Genomic DNA, 13,766 nt, shown 5'->3' on the forward strand with positions numbered 1-13,766 from the left:
CACTGGTGCCCAGCTTGATAAGGGTATTCTATCCAGAATGTAAAAATAATTCTTACAACTTAGTTACAACTTTATTTCTTAAAAATCTTAATTAAAAATGGGAAAGTTATTTGATAGATATTTCTGCAAAAAAGATATACAAATGGCTAATAAGCACAGAAAATGGTGAAAATCAAAACCACAATGAAATACATATCATATTACTAGGAAGGCTAAAATGAAACAGAATAATAAGTGTTGACAGAATGTGAAGAAAATGTAACCCCCGGTATTTTGCTACTGGGATTATATGCTGGTATAATGAAGTTAGAAAACAGTTTGGCAATTTCTCAAAGTGTTCATAGATCATAAAGTACTCAGCAGTTCCATTCCTAAATAGAAATCCAAAAGACTTGAAAATGGCATTCCAATAAAAATCTGGGTTCATATTGGTCATATTCACAATAACCTGAGGCCTTTTGGCCTCATGAAGAAAATGTGACACATACAGACTATGGAATGTTATTTGGACTTACAAAGAAATGAAAGAAGCTGAGTGTGGTGGTTTATACCTGTTATCTCCCAGTTACCTGGGAGGTGGAGAGGATCCTCATGCAAAACTCAGTTCGGCAAAGTTAGCAGGACACCATATGTAAAAAGAGGAAAACTAAAAGCAATAGTAGTGTCAGTGTGGCTCAGGGTAGAGTGATTTTTAGAAATCATGAGTCTGGTCTTCAGTACAACCACTACCACCACCACCAAAACAAGCATCAAAAGAACTGGTTCATGTTATAGTATGGATAAACCTAGAAAACGTGCTATTTAGAAGAAATGGCCAGAAAAAAATAAGTCCATTGAATGAAAATAGATTCATGCTTGCCAGAGGCTTGGAGATGGAAATGGAAGGTGACTGCTGCCTGCTAATGATTATGGGGGTTTTCTCTGTGAAGAAATGTTCAAATCTAGATGGTAGAGATGACTGAGAAACTCTCTGACTACACTGAAACTCATGAAGTGTATACTTCAAAATAATGAATTGCCACTCAATAAAGTTGTTAAAAGTATAATGAAGAATATACACTGGAGACTATAAAGAGGGAGGTATTTATCACATAGCAGCCCAAGGACCCTTTCTAAATATCTCAGTCTACATGACTGATGGTTGGTTGAACTAAATAATAAACAAGAAAAGATGAAGTCCATCTAGTATCCAGATAAATAAAATTAGACTGTGAACTAGCTAGGCTTTATTCTAGAAAGCAAATGTGTATTATTATTTTTCAGTACAGTATTTTAAAGTTTCTAAAAAGAAATCTACAAGACAAAAGTACATCTAGCTGTCATTCCCATCTTCAAGTGGAGATATAAGATAATCAGAATTGTCTGACCCCAACTTACTAAAAATCACATAGCTATGTCTAACCAAGTGACCCATTGTGTTCCATCATAAAACTAGAAATATTCATATCATAATTTGAAACTGGTATTTAACTAAGCTAACCTATCAATTATCTAAAATCGAATTTGAGAAATGTATTTCTCTCTCTCTCTCTCTCTCTCTCTCGTGTGTGTGTGTGTGTGTGTGTGTGTGTGTGTGTGTACTAGTGTTGGGGTTTATACTCAGGGCCTGGGCACTCACCTAAGCCTTTTCATTCAAGACTAGTGCTCTACCACTTGAGTCACATTCCTACATCTGTTTTTTTTGCTGGTTAATTGGAGATAGGAATTGCATAGACTTTCCTATTGGGGCTGGCTTCAAATCATGATTCTCAGATCTCAGCTTCCTGAGTAGCTAAGATCAGAATCGTGAACCACTGCTTCCTTTCAGTAATGGCTATTCTTAAGGTCTTCAAATAATTTTTTTTTGTGCATTCAACTTCATTTTGGGACTGTCTGCTTATAAAAATACAATAAACCATTTAAAGGTTTTATAGTGAACATATATTAAAATGAATTTGCATTGGCATTAGTTTTACATATGTTGCTGTAGAGCTCTATGCATTTTAGAACTTTCCATGAATAGTACTACTAATAATTCCAATCCAGCACTTGCTGCTTTTGGAGAGCACTAAGTGAGTTACTGGGAATGCCAGTGATGAAGAGAACAAGCAACCTAGAGCCTGGAACCTAGAGTTCTGGAAAAAATGACTACATGCAAATAGTTACAAAGGTGTGATAAATATTAGAATCAAGATATGATCAAAGACCTCAATTTCCATGTTAGGAATTGTTATTTCTTTTTTTTTCTCTCTCATGCCAATAACATTTTAGAGTTCTTTGAAAATGCTTTCTAATCAGTATCTGTTAAATAGAAATTTGAAAATCGGCTTGATATTATTAATAAAATTAAGAATCAATTCAATGAATGCAAACAAAATAAGAGCACTGCTTAGTTTAAAAGACAACATGAGAAAATGTTGTACAGTTCATTTAGTGCTATCTCTTTAATGAAAGAGACATTTCTACATATGCTCTAGAGTATTACAAAAGCCTTACATTTTAGTGGATTTTCCTAAGGTCTGGAGACGTCTTTCCTTGTATGTTTAGAAATTGTAGAATCAATTAATTTGCATAACAATCTCATTCATCTCTAAAATTCAAGTCTTAAATTCAAAATCCATGATTATATACAATTCTTTTTCTTACTGTTTAAAGTCTGTTTTCCTGGACCCTTTGCTTGGCTGTCATGTCATCTTGTTTTCTATTGCTTCTTGTATCCAAATTGGGAATATGATTTGGCGTTCTGGTCTTACAGGGTCATCTTCAGATACAATTAAAATGTATAAATCAATAATGTTATTAGTAAAAGGTTCATTGCTGATTGCTTTTGCATTCTCAGCTGCCCTACTTAAAAAAGAGACTTCAGCTGGGAATGTGGGTTAGTGGTAGAGTGCTTGCCTAGCATGCAGGAAGCCCTGGGTTCAGTACCACATAAACAGAAAAAGACAGACATGAGAATTTTCATCTTGAGCAAAAGAAGTTCAGGGACAGTGCCAAGGCCCTGAGTTCTAGCTCCAGGACTGGCAAAAAAAAAAAAAAAAAAAAAGAGGGGCTGGGGATATGGCCTAGTGGCAAGAGCGCTTGCCTTGTATACTTGAAGCCCTGGGTTCGATTCCCCAGCACCACATATACAGAAAATGGCCAGAAGTGGCGCTGTGACTCAAGTGGCAGAGTGCTAGCCTTGAGCAAAAAGAAGCCAGGGACAGTGCTCAGGCCCTGAGTCTAAGGCCCAGGACTGGCAAAAAAAAAAAAAAGAGAAAACTTCTTTAAATTATTATCTAAAAATCTTTTATCACTCAATTGCTACTATTCATATTTAGGAGATTTATTATTTAATTGCAACAACTTTGATCTTTTGTTGTCCCTTCTAGTAGTACATTTCTAAATGTTTAGATTGTGCTTTCATGTGAAAAGGCAAAAAGGATAAAATCTGACATTATTTAAAATGTTCTTTCATACATGTCTTTGATATAAATTCACTGATATGAAGAAAGAAATAGCAATAGTAAATTGGAGGCATGATTTATGAAAGTTCCTCGGAGTATAGGAATCAATTCAAATGCTCGATTCATAGCAGACTCCTAAGGTCTCACCTCAAGTGCAACAGGTCAGATCAGAGTGAGAGGCATGTAAATGTGCATTAAGCATCAGTCTCTAGATGACTTGAAGCTGTTTGGAGTTTACAGACGAGGGCTGCAGATCCAGATGTTTGTACTGCCTATTCCCAAGGACATTGATGGATAGCCATGAGATGATGGGCCATGGTGGTGAGGAGAGGGTGGAGGTAGTTAGTTTTTGGTGGAGGCAGAGGCCTTGGGGCTCAGTGCCAGGAGTCTTGTGCTAATGAGTGGGCTTCTTGCTCTCAGTCCCTAATCAAAGACAGAAGTACTAACCTTTGTCTTCTTCATACACTGAGTTTTCCTCAGATTTGTCTCATCAAAGAGTTCCCTACTAGTCATAATATTCAGTGTAATATGTGAAAATGAAAACAGGTAACTTGAGGGGATAAATAGGGGAGTGGTGAGAGGGGACACATTGATCAAAATGTGTTGAACTCACAAACTGATCATGATGAATCAAAACCTCTTTGTACAACTACTTAAAAATAATAGAAGAGTTCTTCTGTTAAAGGCCTCTCAAAATCACACGTGGAGAATGGGCTGACTCTAGGATCAGAAGACAATGGAGGTAGATGGTGGCATCTTGGAACTTCCCAGGAGATGGGCTTGGTGCAATAGAAAACTTTCAGTGCTTTACTTATAAAATAGTCATAATCCCATGCTTATTATAGAGTGATTTTGGATCATAATAGGCAACTTGAAGTATCTAAAACTTGGAGTGATTAAGATTCACATTACTGTAAGCACCAGGTTAGAACAGAGCATAAGCCTAGAAGCCTACTGGGGTTGGAGGCATGGCTCAGTTGGTAAAGTACCAGCTACTGAGAAAAATCATCAGGTACTGAGTTTGAGTACCAGGCTACACACACACACACACACACACACACACACACACACACACACACACACAATAATAGTAATAATAATACAAGGAAGAGGAGGAGGAAGACGAAGAAGGAGGAGGAAGGTGAAGGAGGAGGAGGAGGAGAGGAAGGAAGAGGAGGAGGAAGAGGAAAAAGAAGAAGAAAAGAGAGGACAAATGTTAAGATGTTAAGCACTGAAGGGTGGGCTACAACTATTCTTTTTTTTTTTTTAGGTGCCTTTCTTGGGTCTTGAATTCAAGGCCTAGGCACTCCCTGAGCTCTTAAGCTAAGTGCTCTACCACTTGGGCCACAGCTCCACTTCCGACTTTTTTGGTGGTTAATTGGAGAAAAGATTCTCACAGACTTTTCCTGCCCAGTCTGTGTTTGAACTGTGATCCTCCTATCTCAGCCTCCTGAGTAGCTATGATTATAGTCATGAGCACTTGGCCCATTTAAATTCATTTAGCTCTAAACAATCGTATGGAAACATTTCAACTTGACAAAGAGCTTTTGGAGGAAGGAGAGGGGAAAGCAGAGTGAGAAAGAAGGGAGAAGACAGACTACTCACCGACACAAAAGCTTGTGACTTGGTTTCATTCAGCTGAAGTTGCAATTTCTTTTCATTGTCATAGACTCCATAGAGTCTCTTGGACCAGGTCTGAGGCACCCTGCTCTTGAATTTTAATGAACTATATAAGGCAAATATCCTTTGTAAATCTAGGACCAGGCAGCTGCAGTTGTAGAAGATGACACCAAGTTCTTTCATCTGTGAAATTAAAATGGAGAGCATCAATGCTGGGTGCATTTGATGGTGTTATTTTCTATGGGAAAATACATGCATAAGAATGCAGTAGCAATGACATCTTTTTCTTGCATTTGTTTTTACCCAGAAATATGTAGATACAGTCATCCATATCATGACATAAGAAAAATGTTTTTAAAAATATCAAGTATTTAAACATAACTTTTCCTGACTTGTGCATTTGGGGAAAATATTATTTTGCTATATAATATCATAACAATTGTTTCCATATTCATACACACTTTTTATGTAGATTCTTCAGATTTGTTTCCTTAAACATTTGTGTTTTGGTATAGGTCCGTAAATCAGCAAGATAAAGATCTTAAAGTGTGGCCTGGTGCAATTGTTCCAGGCATGATTCTGAAGCTCCAGTGCCTGGAAGTAGGGACACAGCTCCACAACTTCTTAGCAGTGTGACTTCGAACATACTAAATTCTGAACTTTTGTGTCTTCTGTAAAGTGGAGTTAATGAAAAAATTTTATTTCATATTTATGTTATGAAACTTAAGATAGCTAATATACAAAAGGGCCCAAGAAGAGTGCCTTATCCCATGGTAATTACTAAACATGCTAGCAATTATTCATATTGCACAAACCTCAACAGTAATTGAGCAATAAATCTCACAATGAAGAAAGAGGCTTTAGAGATTATTTTGTCTACATCCCTCAATGCATGGATGAGACTGAAGCCCACAGAATTAAGTACAAATAGAAGTTGGCATTTAATCAGTGGTAAATCAAGAATTTGAATATACATTTTCTGTAGCTGGCCAAAGGTACTCAAGAACAAAACTACTCCAGATTTTGCATCCCCTTAGTGAAAACTGAAAATGATCTCTATTTTAGTTAATGAAAATGATAAAGTGAAATTTCTGTCAGAAAAGAACAGCACACCCTTGTGCTGATGAGATAACCTGATCACCTAGTGAAGGGTTGGCAGGGAAGGCCTGAGCTCTGAAGGAGTCTGGAGTTCACTTGATCATCTAGTGAGGGGTTGCCAGGGGAGGCCTAGGCTCTGAAGGAGTCTGGAGTACACCCATATTAATCTTCCTTTTGAACTTTCCTGCTAATCTTTGCTCAAAACACTTCACATACGATCACAAGAAAGGCTATCCACTCTCTAGAGACCACAGAACACAGGTGATGGTGATCTTCCTTTGTTTATTTGTCCTGATCTTTTACCATTATCCCAGATCCATAATAAGTGCTGAGTAGTGGACACAAATTACTTAACTCATGGATGGACTTGTTCATATTTTCTCTCTAATGAAAGAAATAAAGCAGTGAGAATCTTTGAACATGTCTCTGGGTGACCCGATTCATGTATTTCTTTAGAAGTCTAGCATTAGATAGCCAAACTCATTAACATCAGTGAAGGCAGGAAAGTGAAAGGAGATGGTTGGAGAGGACATACCAAACCCACGGACTCCAGGGGCCTTATCGTCACCCCCCCGCTTTTTTTCTTATTTATTGTCAAAGTGATGTACGGAGAGGTTATAGTTTTATACATTAGGCCTTGGGTACATTTCTTGTACTGCTTGTTATCTCCTCCCTCATTCCTCCCTTCCCCTTCCCCCTTTCCCTCTCCCCCCATGAGTTGTTCAGTTGGTTTACACCAAATGGTTTTGCAAGTATTGGTTTTGTAGTCGTTTGTCTTTTTATCCTTTGTCTCTCGATTTTGATATTCCCTTTCACTTTCCTAGTTCTAATACCAGTATACACAGTTTCCAATGTACTCAGATAAGATACAGTGATAGTGCAGGTACAACCACAGGAAGGGGATACAAGAGGATCCTCAACAATAGAAGCTATGGTTTCACATGGCATGTTGAATGTGATTACAACGGTTATATAACAGTCATTTCCATAACATGGAGTTCATTTCACTTAGCATCATCTTATGGATTCATAAGGGCATAGCTATTAGGGTCTTGTGATCCTCTGCTGTGACTAGCCTAAGCCTGTGCTAATTATTCCCTATGAGGGAGACCATATCTTATTTGGACCAACTCCAGAGCTCTGGGGTTGAGTTAAACAGGAAAGTATAGGATGAATATGTGTTGGTAAATATTTTTTTTTTTGATGATGGAAGTAGAACCCCATAGAATAGAGATGTAAGATCCCAGGGACCTCTGTGGTGTGGTGTGATAAGCAGTTTTCTGTGTATATTGAGTTATGAGGAAGCAGGTGGTAAGGAGAGCAGCATTATCAGGCTATGAATTGAGGAAGTCCCTTTGGCTGTGATATGGAGAAGGAAAACGGATGAGAGCAGCTGGAGACAAGAGTGTTCAGCCAGATCTTGGGGAGGGCTAAGGGAGAGTCATGTTCATATGTTTCCTGAACTCAGAGATTTATAGAAACAGCCTAGGGAAACTGCTAATGACTCCTTTCATTCCAGGTTAATGCCTGTCTACCTGCAGTCATCTCTGATCCAGCCTCAGGGTTTTAAACAACTTAGACTTCTTGCTCATTTGTGTCCCAGGTTGGGTCAATGCTACCACCTTGCCTTCTCCAGAAGTGCCTAGAGCACTTCACTATTTCTCAGCTCTCCCACCAGGGTAGTGTTTATTACAGGATTCCCTGGTGGTGAGAGTGGGGACAGAGCTGTTGAGACATTGTTTCTATCTCAGTCAGTAGCTGACCCACAGGACCAGGGCCTTTCTAACACATTTCCTTGTCTCCCAAATGTGGCTACAGAGAAGCTGAGTTTTGTTCTGATGTTGCCTAGGGCCATTGTCAGGAAGAAACAAAAAAATGAACATGAGTCTGACCCTGAGCATAAAGAGTTGCCTTGAAGTTTTTTTTTTTTTTTTTTTTGGGTGGGGGGAGGCTTGAACTCAGGGCCTGGGTACTGTTCCTGAGCTTTTTCTTTTCAAGGCTAGCACTCTAGCCACAGATCCGCCTCCTGTTTGTGAGAGGTTAATTGGGGATAAGAGTGTCACGTGGGACTTTTCTGCCCTGGGATAGCTTGATACAGCAATCCTCAGATCTCAGCTTCCTGAATAGTTAGTATTACAGGCGTGAACCACTGGTACCTGGATGATTTTTTTTTTTATCAAGTCTTGGAGCAATGACAGGGTTCAGTTCATAAAGTCTCTAAGTGCTTTCCAGCCTGGCCATTTATGAATGTGAGTTGAAAGCTACTTAGGTGGTACAATTTCTTGCTCACTTTCAGACCTCTTCCCCCTACATTCCCCCACTCCCACCCTCATGCTGTCTAGAGAACCTCTGTCTACTTTTGGTTTTCTGGCATGACATAGCTGGTGACCCTACTGAAGTTCAAAGTCAGACCAGCTGAGTCTGCATCTTGTTCTTTTCTTGCTGTATAGCTTTGAGTAAATTGCTTAACTCTTAAATTTCAGTTTATTGTTCAATAAAGATAATCTCTGTCTCCAAGCTTTATTGCTAGAATTCAATGGTAATCATACTTAGGGTTAGTAATATTGACTGAGTGCTTACTTGGTATGTAAATTGGATTCACACCCACTCAGAACCTGGGAGTGTGGCATTATTTGGAATACAGTCTTTGCTGATGCAGTCAAAATAAGATGAGGTTAAATTGAATTAAGTGAGTCCTGAATCTAATATGACAGATAACTTCATGATAAAAAGGGAAGTATGGATAGAGAGATACAGACACACAGAAAATGGTTATATGAACCCAGAGTGACAAATCTATAAGCCAGAGAACACTGAGGATTTCCAGAAACTGCCAGAAGCCAGGAAGAGACAAGTACAGATTCTCTCAGAGAGCCTTCAGAGTACACATGGCTTGTTAGTATCTAGCCTCCAGCCCTGTGAGCTTAATTCTGGTTTTTCTTCTCTGGAGCTAACAAGTGGATGATAATTCTTTATGGCAGCTCTAGGAAATGGATATAATGCTCTTTACCTTTCTTAAATATGACACCAGCTCACTTAGATATAACTTTTATCCCATCAAATACAGGAGGAAATTAAGGCTTTAAATCAGGATTGGAGAGCATCCAGATCACTACTTGTTATATATAAGGCCTGAGAAATCATTTGGAACCATGTATGCTTCTCAAGTAAATTCTCATCAGGTGCCAATGACCAATTTGCTTATATTAATAATTTCAGATGGCCCAGGAATAGTGTTATAAGTATTTAATGCCCCTTGGCAAAAAAGAGAAGTTTCCTCTAACCTGCTAGTTAGTCAGTCACTTGATGATAAATGATATGGCTTGGTTTAACACAAAAACTTGCTTATGTAAAACACTATGCTATATTTCTTTAAGCATGTGGAAGTATACAATCCATTTTGTCTATTGTTATTAATTCTTTTTTTTTTTGGCCAGTCGTGGGCCTTGGACTCAGGGCCTGAGCACTGTCCCTGGCTTCTTCCTGCTCAAGGCTAGCACTCTGCCACTTGAGCCACAGCGCCACTTCTGGCCGTTTTCTGTATATGTGGTGCTGGGGAATCGAACCTAGGGCCTCGTGTATCCGAGGCAGGCACTCTTGCCACTAGGCTATATCCCCAGCCCTATTGTTATTAATTCTAACAAAGTATTTTCTGGTATATGGGTTTCTTGCTTTGTCTATCACTGTACTTGACACATATTCTCCATGTGGCACATAATACACTGTATCATGATTTAAACAAATCTGTTATTGTCCCTATGTGACCTTACAGTGTGTCTAGAGAAAGAGATTGTAAAAAGGTCACATTTTTATTTTCAGGATTGGATTCATAAGTTAATAAATGAATAGCCCTGAAATGAATAAATGACTGTCAAAGATGAAAGCAAACTCCCTTCTCAACCCAGGAGTCTTAGCAGCAGACCTGCCTGATGCCCTCTGACCCTGACATATGCTACAAAAGCCTGGAAGCAGAAAAGCTGGAGATGCCACTGTAAATCCATCTGGCCAGGACAGCTCAGAGACACACCTGGATGAATTTGACAAGCATGGTACTCAGTGATCAGTATCGGTGTCAAGCCTTAGATTGATCCATGAGCCAAATTTCCACTAAACAAGCTTCCTGAAGCCAGCAACAGTGGGGTGCAGAGACCAACATAAGGTGCCCTTTGCATGGGGCAAAGCGACTGCCTTAACAACACCAACACTATTCAAGTCTCAATGGAGCCAAAGAAAGGAAGTAGGAAATATAGGGATCATTTGACTTTTGTGACCAAAAGGCAAAGTCAGTGGCCATGAGCTTCACCACAATCAGATTTCTTTGCTTTTAACAAACCTTGGGCACTTCCAGATTTTGAATCTAACAGCAAGGGGAAACAAAACCTGGTTCCTGCTCCTAGCATGCTTAAGAGTATAGAGCAAACAAGGAGACAGGGACAGACATAGTGAAGATACTGAAGGTCTGGTATGAATAGTACTCTCTAGTTCCCATTGCCATGAACAACACTGAAACCATTCATTTCCATATGGTAACTTTGCTAACTTGTAGCAGAATTCACATGGGAACCCAGTTTGTTTTGACTTCTGTGTTTCCTTTACTACTTCATCTGCTATAAACTGTCAATATTCTCACATCTGTGGTATTTCTACACCAGAATAATTCCTTATTTACAAAGGAGTTCACTTACCCTAATAATACCAGAACAATTACTTTTATTTTCTGACAGGGTTTTACTATGTAGCTCAGGCTGCCCGGGAACTCTGTCCTGCTGCTTCAGTATTGCAAGTATTGAGATTACAAATTTACACTACCATGTCTGGTACACGTAACCCTTTCCAATTGAGTAGCTGAAGCTAAAAGGCAGTGATCCTCAACTAGAGGTTTTCTATGCATAAATGTGGCTATATGCTCAAAAATGGGTTTCCAACAGAACATGGAAGAAGAGAAAATGGTTGTTATTCAAAGAGAATCAGTCTCAATAGATTAATTAGGCTTAGAGTTTCACAGAAGTTAATAGACAACTAAGTGGGAATATACTTACAGATTCTGTAAGTGACTAGACTTGGGGACCAAATTGAGTTTTATTAACATTATAGCTCATTTCACTTGCTATGTGATTTTAGACGAGTTCAACTTCTTTTCCTACTGAGCAAAGAGAAAAATGAGCTATGACACCTGTGAGCTTGCATGGACTCTCTTCACAGTCTTTGTGTTTCTAGGAATGGGCCTGGCCTGCCTGGGTCTTTGATCTCCTGCTTAACCATTCCACAGAACACCAAGGTCAGACAAGACTACACGGAGACCATCCATGACAGATCAAGACAATAAAAGACCACACTGTTATCATGACCAACAGAAAACAGAGAAAAACCCAAATCATGGCCAAACACAGATCAATGTATGAACATTGTTCAAGCCATAAAACTGACCAAACATCTGCCCACAAATTTCATATAAGTGACTGCTGTTTCTTTACTAACTATAGTTTCCTTATTTCTTAATCTCGTTACAGGTAAGATTTACTAAGACATCCAATCATAGAATCACCACCAGATCCTAAAAGAAGCCAATGTGAACAAAGCCTTGACTTTTAAAAATGTTCCCCTAAATTAGTCCAAAAGAGCTCAAATCCTAAAAACTGTCCCAATACCTACTTAGTGCTATGCCTTACAGTTTACATGGTGCTGACTCTCCTCAGCAAGAAATTTGTTCACTCTCTCCATCTATTTTATTTCTTTTTCATTTTTGTCCTAGTTCTGGGGCTTGAACTTAAGAGTATCACACTCTCACTTGGTCTTTTTGCTCAAGGGTGGTGTACTCCCACTTGAGCTACACCTCTACTTCCATGTTTTTGCTTGTTAATTAAAGGTAGGAGTCTCTGCCCAGGCTGGCTTTAGATCCTCAGATCTAAGCCACTTGAGTAGCTAGGATTGCAGGTGTGAGCCACCAGGGTCCAGCAACCTCCAGTTCTTGCTGAAACTTTGTCTTGGGACAATATACGTACCTCTCCACTATATCATATCATAGAGTGGTGAAGAGGGTGGTTGTTAGAGCAGGACAGAGTGACCAACAGTCAGTGTACTGACTCAGTGCCATTATTCCAGCCCAAGTCAATTTCTTGATGGAATGAGAGTACTAGGTATTCAGTATAACCCTAGTTAGAATAATACATTGCTCAAGTAGCAGCCAAGAGGTACTTTGGGAAATTAACGAGGAAAGGGAATAATGACATTTATTTTCAAGCATAAAGAAGTACAAAAAGAAACAGCCAGAAGTGGCACTGTGGCTCAAGTGGCAGAGTGCCAGCCTTGAGCAAAAAGAAGCCAGGGACAGTGCTCAGGCCCTGAGTCCAAGCCCCAGGACTGGCCAAACAACAACCACAACAGCAACAACAAAAACAACAACAAAAAAAAACCACACCTCTTTGGGCTGGGGATATGGCCTAGTGGCAAGAGTGCCTGCCTCATATACATGAGGCCCTGGGTTCGATTCCCCAGCACCACATATACAGAAAACGGCCAGAAGCGGCGCTGTGGCTCAAGTGGCAGAGTGCTAGCCTTGAGCGGGAAGAAGCCAGGGACAGTGCTCAGGCCCTGAGTCCAAGCCCCAGGACTGGCAAAAAAAAAAAAAGTACAAAAAGGCTTCACCCATTAGAATCAAAGACAAACTGTTCATGAGCCATTTTCAGTGCCACTGTTCTCATCTCCATTTTTGTTATGTACCTCATTAGGGAATACATTGCATTAAATACTGAAAATGTTGAAAAGGGAGCATAAAATAGCTGTCTTTTTATGGGGGGCGCAGTATTGGGGTTTGGAACTCCATCAGGCAAGCATTTTAGCATTTGAGCCATACATCCAGATTAAATAAAAATAATTTAATGGAACCATAATCATGAGTGCTGTTGTGCTTTGGGTAGGATAACATGGAAGGAAGCATACTTATGGACTTTCCCATACTTATGAACACTTTCTCCAATTGTCCTCATGTGCCACCACCAACGTGCAAGTGGTCATTGTCTCTCCATGCACTCCTACAATTTTCTCTAGCTACCAGGATTTCTAGGGACTCTATTCTAAACAAGGATTTTGTGTTCCTTTTCCCATTGTGTAAACTAAGAGGCAGATTTGGTGCAGATTTGGAATCTGAAGGCACAGGAGGAGGCCAAACCTGATTCTTTAGAAGTGTGAGCAGAATTAAACTTCTTATGTTATTGTTAGCATACAAGAACTCTACCCCATTTCTATATATGTACATTTAATTCACACTGATTTTGAAGATGAGAAAAATGAAACTCACTTTTGTTTGCACATTTTTTTAACCTAGAGCAAAAATTCCATTCAGGTTTCTGAACAAACCCTTTAGAGCATTGCTGGTAGTGGGAAAAAATCAAAGAGAAATGGGATTCTGGTGCTTTTCAGTGTCCAGACTATCAAGAGACAGAAAGTTAAACTTCCAATTGATTCAAAGAGGCAATTTTATTCTTAGGAAAAATACAAACCTTACCTGCTCAAGACTGGGCTCTGCCTGCTGGCTGCTCTGCTCTGTCTACTGGCAATGGATGGTCATGCACTACTGCCCACTCTGACTTTTCAGTTAAATCATATGATTATGACTGATTGAGG

At 39.4% G+C, this 13,766-nt stretch overlaps 1 protein-coding gene across 1 annotated transcript in view; it reads right to left on the bottom strand.

Annotated features, from left to right (window-relative positions):
• The window catches only part of Pld5 (phospholipase D family member 5), a 377,182-nt gene that overhangs the window by 21,517 nt on the left and 341,899 nt on the right, over nucleotides 1-13,766 (bottom strand). The window contains exon 6 of the mRNA XM_048357325.1: nucleotides 5,031-5,228. Coding sequence (XP_048213282.1) covers nucleotides 5,031-5,228 — 198 coding nt within the window. The remainder of the gene's footprint in view (nucleotides 1-5,030; nucleotides 5,229-13,766) is intronic.

Source organism: Perognathus longimembris, chromosome 11 (assembly GCF_023159225.1).
Source record: "Perognathus longimembris pacificus isolate PPM17 chromosome 11, ASM2315922v1, whole genome shotgun sequence".
NCBI classification, from domain to species: domain Eukaryota; kingdom Metazoa; phylum Chordata; class Mammalia; order Rodentia; family Heteromyidae; genus Perognathus; species Perognathus longimembris.